At 32.6% G+C, this 19,172-nt stretch overlaps 1 protein-coding gene and 1 long non-coding RNA gene across 2 annotated transcripts; both read left to right on the top strand.

Annotated features, from left to right (window-relative positions):
* Nucleotides 1-1,997: 1,997 nt before the first annotated feature.
* LOC136274867 (uncharacterized) lies at nt 1,998-18,218 on the top strand. Its single transcript, XM_066082639.1, has 2 exons — nt 1,998-2,126; nt 15,163-18,218. Exon 2 carries the CDS (start codon nt 15,191-15,193, stop codon nt 16,850-16,852), a length of 1,662 nt encoding a protein of 553 aa, XP_065938711.1. The 5' UTR covers nt 1,998-2,126; nt 15,163-15,190; the 3' UTR covers nt 16,853-18,218.
* On the top strand, nt 10,719-11,841 carry LOC117683298 (uncharacterized). The gene is made up of 2 exons (XR_010712841.1): nt 10,719-11,013; nt 11,590-11,841. It is a non-coding gene; the product is annotated as an uncharacterized lncRNA (long non-coding RNA).
* Nucleotides 18,219-19,172: the final 954 nt, after the last annotated feature.

Raw genomic sequence — 19,172 nt, 5'->3', positions numbered from 1 at the left:
TTTTTTTTTAGAAATGACACAAAACACTTTTACTATGAATAGTTAACATAAAACTCCAAAAGTAGGTAAACATGTACTTCTTGTCATGACTTAATCATCTGGCCATGCTTGATGAAGAAAGGTTCTTTTATAATACAGGATAGTACCATATAACCCTTGCACAATTGAGTACTGTTAGACATTTCCTTAAAAAATAAGTTCACAGTGATTATGAATTTTTTTTTCAAGATGCATATCAAATATTTGCGTTCCCTCGCTTCAGAATTCTTAAGATGTAAACAGGATATGAAAAAGGTAACAAAGAGACGCATAGACAGAAGACTCATGCATATAGAGCGATAAACAGAAAATCCCGCGAAAGTGTTTTTTTTAAAAACATGGTGTGAAAAAGGTGGATAGACAATTTACCAATTTACCATATTAGCGTACACCAAAACGCGCCTGTCATATGACTGGCCTAAACGACAAATCAGCAAATAAAGTCCATCAGCGTAAAACAAAAAAGGAAGAAAGATGGTATTGTGACTATTGGCAATACCATTGTAACCATGTAAAAGTCCAAACGACACATCTTTCTTTATCAGCGTTACAAGTATTCCTACAAAAGTTTGAATAAAATACAAATAACTTTTAAATACAGATTTCTTTTAGTAGTTTCTCCAAAAAATTCTATATTAATCTTATCTGTCATAGTGGTTTTAAGCATCTTTCAGCCTCTGCCTACTACGTATATGAGCCTTGTGAAGCATGCGGATGAATTTAACGTTTACCTATATTATTAAATGATAACGTTACCTTAAGAACATTTGTGTAATCATCGCATTAAATCATTGGTCATTGGCGATTTATTAATTAACAAATTATAACGTTATTAAGGAACTTTGTGTATTCATTGCATTTATTCAATGGTAATTGCCGGTTTATTAACAAATAATATGGGACAACTAAAGGTTGAAAAGCTCGCGTCGCTTGGGCAAAGAGAAAATTCGGAATACTGTTACCTTTGACATATTTAAAAATCTGTCGTCAAATTCGATCCCACAACTGTATTGTAAGTTGCTGTCCAGTACAAACTCGTGCACCTGGTCATTCACAATAAAGTCTGGCAAAGTTTTTGTTCTGCTATTAAAATCGCCAAATATAAAAAATATTACCACTAGACATGTGGTTACTTAGCTGATTTTCTAATTCCATACACAAATTTAAGTAATTTTCTTTCATGAAAGTTGATCTAAGGTTTTATCTCAGGATTGTCATCCGATCCCTCAATTTCGACCTCTAACTTCACTAACTGAACACAGTTCACCGTACTTTTAATTACATGTTTACTTTAAATGGAAAGAGAGAACTCTATTACAAGAAAAAACTTCGTATCAAATTTACGCTTATGTATACTAATAATATATGGTTTAAAGAGAAAAAAACAGTAAATAAAATGTAGGGAAGCGGTGCTACTTTTGTTGCATTAAATTTCTCAAAATTTCTACACAAGAAAACGTTTATTTTAGATGAGTTACCTTTCCCGAACAAACGAAAAACAGCAGGTATTTTGTTCTTTCCATTGTATGACATTCATATTCTAATAAAAGTAGCTGGGTCATTTCTTCTAAATGTTATTTGTAAATGACGAAAAGAAAGGGCTAGTTATAAAATGTTCAATGCTATTCACACAGAAATTATATTGTTTGAAACAAAGGTTACGAAAAGTATCACAATTCAATGAATTGTTTTTAAAACAACTTTCGGTAAAAAATGTATGCTTTAAAATTATTCTGTATTTTACGGTCTGACAGTTTTATGAGTTGCCGCAATAATTGGCATTCCTAAAGAGAATCATCTGCATTGTATGTGATGCTCAAAATGCTAGAAACCAATATTTTTCTAGAGAACTGTTATTTTCTCAAAATAACTCCTAAAAAGTACTCTTAAATACTACAAAATTCACAGTTTTAAAAAACTCATCTCCCTTACCAGACTTTCTTCCATAATCTGCGCTTCAAGTTGCATCGGAGGGATCAAATATCTAAATCCGCCACTATAACCTTTCCTTATCACGTGGTTTTAAACCGGTAGGAACAAACCAGGAAGAAAAATCAATCAATCTAGATTCGCCACGTTGAATAAAGGTTGGTACATTTGTGAAAGTATAAACAGAAATATTAAGATGCAATAATTATTAGTAAATCAAATTCTACCGATATCAAATGAGATATTGTAACGTTATATTTTCAATATCCTTTAATATATTTCTATAAATGATAAATGTAGGTCAATGATATGTGGGTCAAGACAACTGGTTTGATTTGTTTTTGTTTCTTTGCTATTGTTATGCATGTTTGCTTGTTATACCCGTACTTTCTAAAAATAAAACGTTCGGCTATATTGTTGATTTCTTGATCTGTCCGTTTGTCTGTCACATTTTACTATCTCTAATTGCTCTTACATCATATGGACGAGCAAACTGAACTCTTGGAATTTAAACTTGGTGTTGCGTTGTTTTGTTAAGAGGTTTCAAAAATTATGTTTGTACTGAGGGTCAAATACTAAGTAAATCTAACTTTTTTACCACAAAAAACCTGGTTCCTTGAACTCCTCTTACATTTTAAACAATAGACAAATTATCTCTTATAATATGTTTTGGGGTGTTTTATAGATGTGCAATAAGGTTTCACAAATTTTAATTTTGTTGTAGGGGTAATTAAGTGGCTGAAAAATAATGTTGTTTTTTAAAGTCTGGTTTCAGAAACGTCAATATTTTTTGCATTAGCCAAATAATTTTCTAGATTTTGATTGGGGTGTCGTGCTGATGTGTGATCGGGTTTCAGATATTTTTTTTATCACGGGGTCGGTGGGGAACAAAAATAAATTTTTTTCCCGCAAAAATAACATGTTCCCTGAACTCCTCTTACAATTTATGCAGTAGAAATGTCATTTCTTAGGATACCAAAGGGGCTATCCTCTAGATGTGTAATAAAAAAATTAAATTTCATCCAGGGAGTCAAATAATGGCAGAAAACCTAGTTCCAGAACTCTTCTTCTGATTTAATGAATAGCCAAATCAGCTATTCGGATATGATAGGGGCTGACCAATAGATGTGCAATAAGTAGGATACAATGGATTTCAAGAGGCTTTGTCATTTTGATTCCAGGGGGATTTGGATGACCTACCCCCAATATATCTTGACATAATTAGCAGAATTGGACACTAAAGGTCATCTGCAGAGTGTGGCCCTTTACAGGATGAATCTCTGCCATTCAGTCAATTGAAAGGTGACTGAATGGCATAGTTGTGCCATTCAGTCACCTTTCTAGACCATTCAGTTATCATTCAGTTGACTGAATGGCAGAGCTTTATCCTGTGCTTATTAAGTTGTTATTTAATTACAAAAGACTACTACACAATGAAATGTTACCCTGGTCAACAAAATATATGTAACGAACACAGCTTTTTTTACAATAAAAAGGAGATATTTTTGTTCCAAACTCAGAAATAAGACGTTCAGTAAATCAGAAATATTTATTAGTCAATATAAGGCACATGATTATCACCAAAAAGAATATTTTATTTTCCAAATCAAGATCTTATTAAATTGTTCTCATTCCTTGATGATCATATTTTTAAGTATAGTCTTTGTAAGGGCTGATATAGGATGAAATATGTGTTACTTCCACAACAGAGGAAACCACATGTGATCTGTCTTGGACTTGTGTGTAGTGATTTGACAGGGTGGATTAGATTTGATCTTTATGTCTTTACATTGCAAGGCTAATGTTTCACTTAACAAGCCGAAATATGTGAGGGTGAATGCTGCTAAAAACAATGCTGACTCATACGCGGAGTTACATATGTGGGGTAAAGAATGAATAATTTTGGAAGTAGTTGTTATTGTATCTTTGTTAAGGTGTATCCTGAATTATTTGAACGAAAGGCGGTGACGAGTTCTTCAATCAATTCCAAATACTTCAGGATACACCATAATAAATATTCAGTAACTTGTATCATGCGCCAATTAAAACACCAGTAAGTGTCTTGTAACAAGTGTTTGAAGTCTGATTTTTAATTAGACCAATAGTAGTTGTCTTATTACGAGTGCCTGATGCGTGATATTAATATTAGCTTGACCAATAAAAAATGGTTCTGTCAGTTAACCGCGTGCATATTCTCTCTTTCCCGCCAGAATATTTTTCGACGCATTGTTTGACCGGCTGTTAAAGGTAGAAGATGTCGGGTTGCAGATTTCCCACAGTGAACACGGGCGATTTAAGAGATTTGGGCCTGGATTTTTTTTTTTTTTAAAATTTAATTTTAAATCTATTAAAAAACAATTTTACAAGTCGGAAATTAAATGTTGAAATTACCTTGGTGTTCAATAACTTATTTACAGGCACAGTTTTTGTTGGCTCCGCCCATCGGTGTATCTCCAGTTAATATACACTTTATTTACAAAGGAACAACACCATAGCCATAATACAAAATAAATTATAGTTCATGTAATATGGGGATTCTTGTGTCATTGGTTACCCCAGATGATTTGCGCAACCCTTTCAATGATTTAATAACTATGGAAATTTTGGTTGGGTTTTGATAGCCATTTGGATTGTAATAATTATGACTTATTACAATAAACGTTGTGATGAATTAAATTTGGGTCGGGAAATGGAATGACCTGACTACCATTGGAGTGGACTATTCCAAGGTTATATAAACAGCTGTGTTGTGGAATCTGGGAGAGTCGCCAGTTAATAGCAGAGTAGAAACGTCGTGATAGAAAGAAAGAAAATAGGAAGAAAGAGAGAAGAGTTAAGAGGTAGGGTCAAGTAGAAACTGGTGGCAAGAAACCGAGGGAATTGAAGTGAGGCGCTTGGTGTAGTAAATCTGAAGAAGGTTGAGACACCACGTACCTCTCTCTCAATAGGAACCAGGTATAGAAACACGGTACAGAAAACCCTTCTCATACATTATCCCCATTGATTATGGATTCTGATTTAAACGTTACCCAATTAGAGAAAAATTATTATAACAATCATATTAACTCAGGTACAGTTAGGAAAATTGATTTTATATATGATCTTTGAGAACCCAGAACAAAACACGTACAGGATATTGCATTTATATACAGTGCCACTGTTCTATATGACCTCTTTAAAATGCAGAGGTACCCAATAAATCATAGCATTTGTGTAACTGGCACTGGCCAAGTATTCATTAATTTAAAGAAACTCATGAAATTTGTTAAGGGCAGCTGAATATGCTCTGTGAGTTGATGGTGCCAAAGAACAATGGAGTATTCTATCTACTTCTCATTTTAAGTTTCCCAGATGTGGATCGGTAGAGGTGTAGGCTGTGGGTCTACTTGTAAGGCTAAACGCCTGAATCTTCTCCACTGTGAACGAGATAAGGAGTCGGCTGTAAAATTTTGTTTTGTAGAAATGTGTTATGCCTAAATGCAAATGTTTGACTTGAGGCAAATTACCACAAGCTTGCAGATCAGGTTCATAACCCTCTCAGGCTTGGATGTAGATTGGTTGATAACTTAGACAACTGAAATATTGTCAATAAGAAAAAATAGCTTGGAATTTGCGAATTGGCTTTGCAATAATATGAGGGCAACTAAAACTGGAAAAAAGTCAAAAAGGACATATCCCTAATAATGCCTTGTTCTGCCTAAGAGGTAGGTCAAGACCCATGTGCCCATTTCCCTTTAAAGTAAATCCCCCCCCCCTTTTTGTCCCCTACACTATCAGTAAAGAACTCGATTGTGTTGTTATAAAAACATGGTTGAAAAGAAATTACAGATATACCATTGAACGATTTCAAAAATTCCTGCCAAATTCTGAGATCTGCCTTGATTTTTTTTCGGACTCTGATTCTGTGGAAGTGTTTGGTTATGCATACTGTTGAATTTATAAGGCGGCGGTGTAACGACGAAAAGTGACCCCGTAGAATATTGAACCGCTCGGTTGTAGAACACTATGATTACATCGTAGAAAGCATGGTTCCTAGGTAATTTTTCTCCGTGTGGGCTGTAGAAAAATGATCCTGTAGAATATCGACAATATAATTTTATCATTGTCTTTAAGGTGGGTACAGGGGCGGTGGTGATGCTGGAAGGGGGGGGGGTTGCCTGCTTGATACTATGATTGTTCAAATAACCAGCTTGAGTACGCTTTTCTGATCACATGTTATTGCTTATCCTTATTATCTCAGTCTGTCTATCAATTTTTTGAATTAAAAATTAAAAGGTATATTAATGTTTCGTTAATTAAAGTACACTAAATATAAAAAAAATTCTTTCCCTACATTGTGGCAACAGAAGAAAAAAGACGTACCTTAGGTCTGTAGATAACAACTGAATTTAAAGGGGCATGGTCTCGATTTTGGTCAAATTCAATTTAACTATTTCTATTGGAATCATTTAAATTCGTTGGGGTCAATTTTCGTGGATTATGTCTTTTTATTCATTCGTGGGGACGTATTTCGTGGATGCGTCTGTTACTGTTTCAGCAACAAAGATAACACTTTCTAAAATTGTTTTCGTTTAGGATTTAAATTCGTGGAGGAGGCCTACCCTAGAATAGCACGAAAATTGAGCCACCACGAATTCTAATGATTCCACAGTATTTACAATGCTTTAGGAATGTATTTCTAATGATCAAGTGGAATTTGAGAGTTGGTCTCTTTATCAAATATCAATGCTTTAATTGCTAAAACTGTAGATTTAGTGTTATTTGCAGATGACATTTCATATGATGAAAATACTGTACTACTTAAATTAAATTAGTTCATAACTACATTGTAAAATCTAAGAGGTTAAAGAGCTTCGAAGAGGCTAAAATTATCATAACTATATCTATATATCTAATACATGTACGCATAAGTAGTTTACTTATGTTATAAGTGTACTACTGGTATTTACGTTTTTTATTATTTTGGATTTTTTTCCTCAAACCAGTTTCGTCAATCTTTTTTCCCCATCTTTTATGCTCCATCACATTATTTTATAAAAAAGTGTATCATTTTATTTGTCATTTATATATTGCACTTTTCATGTATTGCCTTGCACTTTATGGAGAAGGCTGCTGCCTAATCCATTCATGTAAACATATATATGCATAATAAAATATGTTCAAATTAGGTCAAAAACAGACTTGATTAAAATCTATTAGAATCATCACTCATATCTGTAGTCATAAACATGTTCAATAAAACTATCATTATAAGACTCTAAAAACCCTCTAGTGTGATGTCAATAAAATCCTCAAATATTTAAAGAAATATGAAAATAAAATTGTGGCCAAAAATGTCTGTACAGACCAAGCCAAATTTGAGACCAAAAGTCCTCACTCACAAAAAGTTAATGTCTACCTGTAACATACGCGGTGTTTTGTTTGGTTGTCAGACATTCATATATTTGTTGTATTCAGCTATAAAAACAACCAATATTTTAAAAATCTGCTTTATTTCCTTTGACGTAGTTTTAATATTAACTTTTTACAGTTTGAAGTTGTACTTTCATGATCAGTCCGAGACAAATAGGTATTACTGATATGATAATATAATGATGATGTTCGTGGTATATTTGAGATTAATGTCCGCGGCATCTCTTTCATCTCAGCAATAACTGTAGTAGAATTACCTATATTAGTCAACTTCCTAATGATAATCCAATTAGAGCACAATTTAAATTCCTTTAGCTAATCACCACAAAAGAAACGTTTATTGATGTTATTTAATCATATTCTGCATATCGAAAACACATCTCAGATGCACATTACATGAAACCCTTCTAACTAAAGAGCTGGGTAATTAACACTAGTACCCGCTAGTGCAACCTGCGTTGTATGCATAACTTCAAGAAAAGTTTATTTACATGTAACCTGCATGTATTTTCACAATTCTATTCTTTAAAAGCCCATGTACTGTTCTATTTCGTTAATTAGCAATGTAAAGCACACATTTAAGCTTAGAGGTGGTTTAGAAAATCTGCATACTAGTATTGTGACTTACTCCATATCAAACAAGAAATATAATATTTTCCCCAAATTAATTAACTTTTTCAGGCCGATTATTGTAAAAATACTGCAAACAGTAGCATTGTTTAGCCGCCTAACTAAAAGTCACTTTTTGGTATTTGGTAATTTTCTGATTAGGTTCATTATTTTTATAATAAAGCAAATACCCCCCCCCCCCCCCCGATGAAATGATTGATATCTGTTTTAGGGGTTTAATGTATTGTTTTTATAACATATTCGTACCAAAGGGTTGTTTCGCGGGATGAGGAGGCATATCTCTACAAGTAGTGTAAAAGTACCCTTTCTGGCCCAAATACCTTACTATGTGCTCCTCAGGATCCTGTGAGGAGCTCTGACGTTATCCATAACCATAGTAACACCAATGACGTATCCATAACATTGGAAACCGCAACGTTATCCGTTACATATGTTAACCCCTAGTATTGTTCACCCGTTTACCTCTGTGTCCCCCCACCCATGTTCTATTTTTTTTTAACCCTACCTCCTTTACCTTTGTTCTTTTGTTCATCCCTATGAGTCTTTGTTTGTTATAACAAATATGAATTAAATAAGTATAAATGCCACGTCATTGATAAATAAACTATTGTAAATAAAAGAGATAATTGTAAAACGTAAAGGGGATTCTGGTAGCCCCTAATGGGAGTTTTCCATGACGCAAAACAATAAAACCCCTAAAAATAGTCTAATCGATAAAAGACGAATACAACAAAAAGATCCCACTGAAAATTAATCGTAAAAAATAAAGGGCATTATGGTAGCCCCTAATGGGAGTTTTCCATGGCGTAAACAGTAAATACCCATTTTTCTAATCGATAAAAGACGTATACTACAAAGAAAAGAAAAGGTCACATTGTAGACGCATTTGGATAGAGATTTACTCGACCGAAACATTACAGGTAGAAACATGTTTAAATCAATAACAGCGAAAACATTACAGGTAGATACATATCTCAATTGGACATTTTAATGACTTGTGTATTCCCACATCGTTAAACCTCATTTAGTTCAAATTCATGATGATTGGTACGTCTGAAAGTCTTTAAATATCATCTTTAGGGAAGAAGTTAATGCAAATATGAAATATACTGAAGTTTTTGTAATTAGTTTCAAAATTTTTCTTTTCTATGAAATCATTAATCCAAAAAATCCACAAATATAAACAAGTAAAATCTTAAGCAAGTATTCATATTTAATAATAATTATTTAATATCTATCATTAAATCAAATATTCATCGACAAAGTCAATAATGTATAAATAAATCTTGGGGATTTCCGAATGTTAAATTACCATTTGTTATTGACATTTATCATGATTACTGGATTTTGACACAAAATAGATACATCGGCACACTGTATATATTGTTGACATTTGCATAACCAAGCATGAAGCCTACAATAATGCTAATAATTTCACTACACTCTGCTAAGTAGGAATAATGTAATTGTGTCTGGGGAAAGGCCTTCACCACAGTTAAAATGCCTCCCATACACCTGTAATGTACAGGGCCCGGTTTTTCGAAAGGTGGTTAACTCTAACACCGTGTTAAACTCGGTGTTAAAGTTAACACATGGTTAAACATTTTTCAAAAGTGTGTTAGAGTTTAACAATGTGTTAACTTTAATCCACCCCCAGTACCTTGGTTAAAGATTTAACACAGTGATTAAATATGGCCGCCGGTGTAATGTTTTTGTCACTTCAACTGAAAAAGTTGGTCAAAGAAGCATTTTCCAAAATTTTAAAGTTTTAAAAAATCTTACATATGATCAAAACTACGGAAAAGCAACCGGCTTGACATGAAAAGTTGCAGTAATCTGTGTGATATATTTATGGAAGAAGGATTTTGTATGTGGTTCATACCCCTTATGTTAAAGGATCCCTTCATTGGAAAAGGCTGACAGCAGAAAAAGGTATGTTTTTCCTTTTTTGACCTTCACATTGGTTATATTGTTGTTGTCACTTAACACATTCAACAAAAATTTCCAAAATTATTAGTGAAATGGGTACTGTAAGTACAAAAACATTGTACAATTTTTCCTTGGATTTTTAAAACATCAATGAGAAAAGAATTTTAGCTTCTTGATAGATAAATATTGAGTGAACATGTTAGCATAATTTTATTTTCAATGTTGGTTACTGCATATTAAGATTTATCTCCCTTTTGACAAAATGCAAGTGGTGGATCATGATTATTTTTAAAACATTTAAATAAATGTTATGTTCAGTCAAGCAATGGAAAAATACTAAAACTATCAGTTTTGAGTTATTGATATTATTTCTGTGTACATGTATTTCATATTATATCTTCCTTTTTTTAGGCAGGTAGCATCAGCCCCAGCCCCACCCCCTCCCCCCCCCCCCAGGTTATGATATTGAAGATTTTGGAAAATCTTTTCTTTTCTTTTTTTTTGCTTGTCAAGATTTATTGGATGAGCCTGCCCCCCCCCCCCTTCCATTTTCAAAAGCAATGCTGCATGCCTGTTTTTTTTTTTTTAATTAAATTTCTTAAGAATAATTGCATTAGAATCTTTTGAAGCATTTAATTTCTAAACCTCTATATAGTTTTATTGATTTATTAAATTAATTGATATTTAAATTTGACCTTATTTATTTCATTTCACTGGACAGATCCCTATCATGATGCTTATATTTAAGTCTATACAATGTATATTTCATATGTATTTTACATCATTAATAAATATATTTCTTAAAAAAATTTAAGTATCTTTATAATTCAAAAAAATCATTTGTTCTGTATTTTTAAATATAAGAATTAATAATTTGAAGATTTAAAAGACGGAGAACATGGTAGGTGTGAAAAAAAAGTATTCTGCTGGCTGGGTGACACTTACTATGTTTGGTACCGAATTCTACCAAAGCCATATCTGATGAGGCCCACAAATTGCAGCTGAGGAGAAATTTGCCCCAACATGCATACCAAGACCAGAAGTCAAATAGAGAGGTTCTTTTGTTCGCATAAGGTGTGGTTCTATTACCTTTTATTCACTGAAGGTTGGGTATTTTTAGTTGTAGTGACAATTTTCAAATTATCATGGTATTTCACAAACAATATATAACAGAGCATTCATATGCTTTAAGACTATATATTTTAATATTACCTGTAAATTCCAAGGGAACTTTTATTACAATGTACATTTACTGTACTCTCAATCAAAAAACCTGATAATTCACCATTACTGAATTATAAAGAGTTTAATGTCACCTGAATGTGAACTGCTCTGCTTAAACCAAAATCATCATCTTTACATCAATATCCATGTAACTCATATTAGACTCATATGCATACAACAGGGTGCATACATGTAAACATAATCAGTACATGTTTTCTGATTATGTCCATTTTGAACAACATTTGTAGTAATAACTGTAAAATATTTGTCAATAATGAAGTGAATATATGAATTCAGTTCAGTCCCAAAATATGAATATATTTGTCTTTATTTCACATTTGTTGTCTTTTTGTATACATTTTATCCTTTTTAATTCACAGATTAGCATGATACAGGAATAAACTGCCTGCATTGTTTTTATTGTAGAGGACTTGGAGACACTGAGAAAGATGAGTATTTGATGACAACCAACCTCTAAGCCTCAATCACCATGCACCAAGAGAAGGAGAACAATATTGTGACATTTAATCTTATGTCTACATCCTAATAAGCTTAACATAATCGAATAAGTAAAAACATATTAGTAAAAAAATGACATTTCACTCTCTCTCTCTCTCTCTCTCTCTCTCTCTCTCTCGCTCTCTCTCTCTCTCTCTCTCTCTCTCTCTCTCTCTCTCTCTCTCTCTCTCTCTCTCTCTCTCTCTCCATGTCTAACATGTTTTTATTATGAAATTGTACCATAAACTGGAAATGATAATTATTAAAGTATGTAAAACAATACAAATGTAAGCTTTTGCATTCTCTCTCTCTTCTCTCTCTCTCTCTCTCTCTCTCTCTCTCTCTCTCTCTCTCTCTCTCTCTCTCTCTCTCATGTAAAACAGTAAGTTGATTACTTTATATTTGTACTTTTGTAATACAAAAATTGAGATTTTTATCCAGATATGAAATACCTAAAAAAAAAACTAAAGTATACACAGAATGTTGCACATAGATGACTCAATTTTTGTTTATCACAGTTTTTAGGTGTAAATGTTATATTGTTGTGTTTTTAATGACAAATTGTAGTCTTTAATTACCCATGTTAGATAAAATATTTAATACATTTATTTTGTATGTTTTTGTCCTTGTATAAAAATATGCATTAATACTAGGAAACCTCTGATATAATTATCCCTTTTATTTAAGGCATATTTTTCTTTCAAATTAAGTTTACATGGAGACAAATGCAGTTATCACTGAATACAAAGTGTAAAAAAATCAAGTCCTTTCGCTCCTTCCGGTCCAAAGGTGAGGTTTTATATATATTTACATAGTTGAAAAATCACCCACTCCTTTCAATTGTCTCATTTTACATTTCATGTAGGCTATGTAAATGTACATTTTACATAAATTAAAATAACATCTACTATAATAACTACCTTTGAAATGATCAACAAGCAACAATTTTTTTTATCTTTGTATTGTATTTCTGCATCAAATAAGTAAAAAAACATGATTGTAAAGTTTGAACATTTTTTGGGGGATTTCTTATCCGTCTCCAGCTATCCGAGTGTGTTTGAATTTTATTTAAATTAAGGGCATTATGGTTGAAAAGGTAGTAGAATTTGAAACCAGAAAAAATAAGATTTTCATTAAATATGATTGCTATTATTTAGCTTACTTTTAATAAAAACAAGAAATTACATGCAGGATGGCATGTATATTTGTCAATAAAATGCTACAATTCATCCAATTTATCAAAATAGGTCAATTGTTAGTGTCGGTGATACTTTGTTTTAAATATGTGTGAGAATTGACACAAGGAAATTCCCACAAGTTTCATAATAAAAGGTGAAAGATTTCAAACCCCTGGTTTTCATGAAAATCAATACATAAGGTATACATGCAAGCGTATTTCATAAGTGATGTGGTGCTTTTATAATGATAATATCATGTAGATGCATGCAGTACTGAATAAGCTAGGTTTCTTATTACAAGAGGTTGAACAACAATTGACCTCTAAAAGATTAAATAAAGATGTTTTGCTGAAGAAGAACCATTTGAATCTATGTTAAATCGAGTGAAGTGGAAATGTGGGTTCACTTAAATGACCATATATTTCTTAAACTTCAATGGAATTGGCAATATGGGGTATACTTTTTCTCAGAATTGCATAAGCTTTCTTATTCTAAGACAAGATATGTCTTTTCATAGAATGTTAGTGTAAGTTAAACCCTATAAATTAATTAGAAACATTTTTTGAGCCTTTGGGCCGTGTTTTATGATACATGTACCTTATTAATTTACATATAGAAAGGAATTTATAATGGTACTTTGAAGCTATTACATTGTACTATAACAGTGTTATATAGACAATAAGAAACGAAAGGATTTGGAAAATTGCAGACTCTATAGAATGGAACCCTGGAAATGATATAGATGTTCAACATATAATTATATTAATAATATTTCACTAAATTCAAACTTATTGAAATCCCAAAGCAAAATCTTTTTTTCTTCATTTATAGGAAGTAGAAATGAATTATGGGTAACCAATTAATTACCAAGTGTTTAACTCAGTTAACACAGTGATTGCTAACCAATGCGTTAAATTGCTTTTGATCAACAGAATTTAACCACTGCGTTAGCTAATCACTTGATTATGATTTAACACGTCGTTATCCTTAACACGGTGTTAAAAACCACCTTTCGAAAAACCGGGCCCAGAACTACAGAAAGTGGACGTTCAAAAAGATGACGAATTTAAAGTGGAAAAAAAATATTACAATCTTGAGGACGAGGATCAAACAGCAATATCTTATAATTATAAATTGGTTACACTGGCCTTCGAAATTTAATTCCTGGGTCAATGCAAACGACGTGAAAGCCTATGTATGATTGGTAATGTGCATTGTTCCTTAAATTTTGTAATCTATGTATATTAAAAGAATAAACGAATATGTAACCAAAAAAGTGTTGTTATTATATATTATATATCTTTGAAAATGTTTGTTTGTATTAGTTACCTGTTTGTGAATTATATTATTATAATTTAAGATGTGTGAACACACCTGCCATTTAAATGTCCAAGTTCATTTAGACATGTCTCTACCTGTGATGTTTAAACATGTTTCTGTAATATTTCGGTTGAGTAAATCTCTATTTAAATGTGTTTTCAGTGGGATCTTTTGTTCCTTTTGTTGTATACGTCTTTTATCGATTAGACTATTTTTAGGGGTTTTGTTGTTTTGCGCCATGGAAAACTCCTATTAGGGGCTCCCAGAATCCCCTTTATGTTTTACAATTTCATCTTTTATTTACAATAGTTTATTTATCAATGACGTGGCACTTATACTTATTTGATTCATATTTGTTTTAACAAACAAAGACTCATAGGGATGAACAAAAGAACAAAGGTCAAGGAGGTAGGGTTAAAAAATTAGAACATGGGTGGGGGGGACAAAGGTAAACAGGTGAACAATACTAGGGGTTAACATTTGGAACGGATAATGTTGCGGTTTTCATGGTCATTGCTAAGGTTATGGATGACGTCAGAGGCTCCCCAGAGGAACCCGAGGAGCCTAAAGTAAGGTATCTGGGCCAGAAAGGGTACTTTTACAGTACTTCTACAGACCAAAGAACATTCCAAAAAATAATTTTGTTTTGTAACGTTTTAAAAAATAATAACACATATGAATTAATTTACTTTTATATCCAACGTAAACGTGTGAGTATTATGTTTTTATATTGAACATATCGGCCAGTAAATAATAATCTTCTCACCCATAGAGACCGTTTCTAATTTCTTATCTAGAAATTTTAAGAACACCCCCCCCCCCCGTAATCAAAACTTTTGTTTTAAGTTAATCATTTGACTACAAATTTTATTTTGATATAAATCAATTAGAAATTGATTATACCCTTTGCTTCCTGATATATTATGACTTGAACCAAGAATTTAATTATTCAGCTAAACAATTTTATTTGAATGAAAATGATGATATGTTGTTATATTTTCAGGAACGTCTACAGTTTATATAGTACATACATGATCATGGATCCTGAGTACAGTCTTCAAGATGTGATACGATGTCATCTCTGTGATACCCCGGACCCCCCTATGTACTGTGACGTTTGTAACAAACATCTGTGTACAAAATGCGTGGGAAACCATCTCTTAGATCAATCCAGAGAACACAATGTGGTGCCAATTGAAATGAGGGGATCTACTCCAAAATGTTCAAAACATTCCTTAAAAATATGCGAACTACATTGTGAACAATGTAACATTCCAATATGTACACTCTGTGTTTCGTCAGGCGAACATTTAGGACACAAACAAGTTGATTTTATATTGAAAAGCCTAGAAATCAAAAAGAAAGTTTTACAGAAAGATTTACAGGAACTAGAGATATCCATCTATCCTAAATACAGAGAAATTGCATCCGTTATTCAAATTCAAAAATCTGATCTGAATGAAAACTCTCAGAAATTATCAAAAGTCATCAACAGATATGCAGAGGACCTTCATGGAGAAATTGACAACATGATTCAGAAACTTAAATCTAATCTGAATGAAATCGATTCCAAATACGTGACAGTTTTAGATAAACGGGAGGAAGAAATCAAACGCACCGTATTTGAAATAACCCAGAGCATTACTGACCTGAAGAAGTTACTGAACTCCAATAATATCAGCAATGTGTCTGCCTACAAATCCAGGAATGTTGAATTCAGAAAATTGCCTCCTAAACTGACGGTTTCCTTACCAAGTTTTACCCCTCAGAAGATCAACAAAGAACGTTTTTATCAACAGTTTGGTTCTCTGTCAGCGTCATCTATTAAAACAGAAGAACGTGGCTACACAATGGAATCTTTCGTTGCCGAGTCCTCTCCCCCGGATAGACCGCTCATTGATGTACCACAATTCATCACAGATATAAAGACCGAGTGTAAAGAATTACGCTGCGTGTCTTGTCTGAGTGATGAAGATATATGGACTTGTGGTGGTGACAACATCATGAGACTTTACAACCTTCAGGGGAAAATGGTGAAGTCGGTGAAAACCAAGTCAGGGAATGCTCCACGGGACATAGCGATGACAAGGAGTGGGGATCTAGTTTATACTGATCACGGTGATAGAACTGTGAACATAGTGAAGAATACACAGATACAGACCTTGATCAGACTAGAGGGTTGGTGTCCTCTCTACATTTGTACTTCCTCCACTGGTGACCTTCTGGTCATCATGCAAAGTGATGGTGATGAACGAACAAAAGTTGTGCGTTACTTTGGATCCACAGAAACACAAAGCATTCAGTATGATGACAAAGGACGATCTCTCTATTCATCTGGTTACTGTAAATACATAAGTGAGAACAGGAACCTAGATATATGTGTGTCAGACTGTCGAGCTAGTGCAGTAGTGGTTGTCAATCATGCCGGGAAACTTCGGTTTACCTACACTGGTTCCCCTTATATTACCAATGAATCATTTTATCCAGTGGGCATCACTACGGACAGCCAGAGTCGGATTCTGACAGCAACCAACAACCGTATCCACATCCTGGATCAAGACGGAGAGTTCCTCCATTACATTGATAACTGTAATTTACCAAATCCATACGGTTTATGTGTGGACACCAGAGACAACCTATTCGTGGCTGAGTACAACACATGTACAGTGAAGAAAATTCAATATTACATGTAAACAATCTGTGTGTATAAGTATGCATGTAAACATGTAAATTTAATGAAAAAACATTTAAATCAGTGTTTATTAAAGTACATATCATGAACATTTAAACAATATAATGCTTTCTTTGGTGATTGATGCTGGAAATAAAATGGCGACGTTGCATGCAGAAAAATACATAACCAGCGTTAGCGGATTATGTAATTTTTTCTGCAATGATCGCTACCTTCATACATGTAACCCGCATAAATCATCGAAGAAAGCATTTTTATTGTTTATATTTACATCTTTCTTTAACAAATTAATAGATAGATTGTAAAAAGTGAGTTAAATTCCATAAATTACTGTTAATGTATATCAGTACGCTAGCCAAAAGAAACAGTCAAATCGTCTCTTATGGGAAATTAAGTCTGACATCGTCATGATAATTGAATATAGTCAGTGATTTTCTTAGGTCACTATGGGTTTCAACCAATCGATGAACGGGGCGTGTTGATTTCAGTCCTGTTAGTTTCTATAGAGCTATTAATTAACAATGAGTTTCCGTAAGGAATCGTGAAGGAATCGTGTTCGGTAGATGGAAATATATTACAATAGAAACTATGTATGTATATAATTATAATTGTAATTTATATGTGATATATAAACAAACATTTCAATATTGCGTGTAGAAATGACGTGTATGCAACAAAATAATCTTGTTACTTGCTGCTGGTAAGTCGTTATGAGTTTATGAATTCTATTCAAATCCCTTATGATTAAAGATACATGGTCTCGGTTTGGATAAAAAGAATATTCTTTTGTTTTTAATGTGTACCATACTTCAGTAAGGCATTTCAAATAGTCAAGTTTTAAGGAAGATACGAAGCTTACAATTTTCTGTAATGTACATGTAAAATAAATCTTAGATCATGTTTTTGTTCACATTTTAAATGTTGAAGTGAAAGTACCAGTTTTAGACCTAAGATGATATGTGATATATGCAAATAATGTTTATTTTGTATGCTTATAACGAATTAGATGATAAATAAAATCAGCTTGAAAAAGAACTTTTACTAGTATATTGAATCAATGTAAACAAAATCAGGGTATGAGTCTTGTTTATATGACAAAGAATTGTGAGGTCTGTATCTTGTTTATAACTCTTCGACTGACACTCAAATTTCGGTTGATCATCAGAAATACATTTCTAAAGCATTGTAAACAATAAGAAAATATATTAATTTCGATCAAAATCGTGACTATGCCCATTTAGTCAATGCTTATTGTATACAACTGGTTTAATAAATATAATAGATATGTGTTATGAATCAATCTCTGGATCCACGGACAACTTAAACGTTGGTATTCATATATGTGAGTCTACATCAATTTAGTGATACTTATCAATTTCCGGTTGGGGGGGGGTGGGGTGTTTTCAGTTTCTGATATTAGAATTGTAAATATAAGAAATAAAATTATATATAAAAAATTAGAATTAAGAAGTAAAATGAAAAAACAGATAAACCGTTGATTTATTTTACCACAAAAAACTCCCAAAGTCTCAGTAAGAGAGTAGTATTATTCTTCAAATGAAAAATTCGTTAGGCGCACCAAGCAAAAGTATACGCCATTTAATCAACGTGGATATAGCAAATTTATAAAAACTACACAATGTATACCATATGTACTTTATTTTTAAATAAAACTATACAATTATTGGTCTGATTGTTTTTTTTACTCAATAGTTTCGGGGGTTTATGTTTCACTTTTAATTAATGTTAGCCTTAACATTTACTTAAAATATACAATACATGTTATAATGAGTAACGAACTTGTTATGACATGTTGTTAATAATTTTAAAAGTTCACATTTTCTTTTACTGTTTAAGAAATATAAAAATCTCATATCATCATGAACCATTTCTGTACATGACACAATCAAGCAAATTTTTTGTAATACATGGACCTGGAACAATTTGAATATGTGCTTAGCCTTAAGGCTGTAAAGACTTCGTTTAAGTCACAGCCCTTCTATTTCTCTTAAGAATCAATAAGCTGACCAAGTTAATGTATTACTTTTTATAACAGCCCTTGGCTTCATTGTCATAAAGAGCTATTGCATTATTACAATAAGAGCGAAGTGACCTCCATTGGGTTGAAATGTATTTTGCCTGAGATATATTAGCCGGTCATGTTTTATGGCGATTGGGCTCAAAGTATTGGAGTTCGACCCAGCCCAAAATAAGTATATTGCCATAAAATGTTTAAAAATAAAAAAAGAACTAAAAACTTTCCTCTTGAAAGTTTGAAATATAAGACCAAGGTATGAAAACAAAACAAACGAACACACAGA

Source organism: Magallana gigas, chromosome 4, assembly GCF_963853765.1.
Source record: "Magallana gigas chromosome 4, xbMagGiga1.1, whole genome shotgun sequence".
NCBI classification, from domain to species: domain Eukaryota; kingdom Metazoa; phylum Mollusca; class Bivalvia; order Ostreida; family Ostreidae; genus Magallana; species Magallana gigas.
Note: the sequence above shows the minus strand (reverse complement) of the source record. Positions and strands in the feature narration are given on the sequence as shown.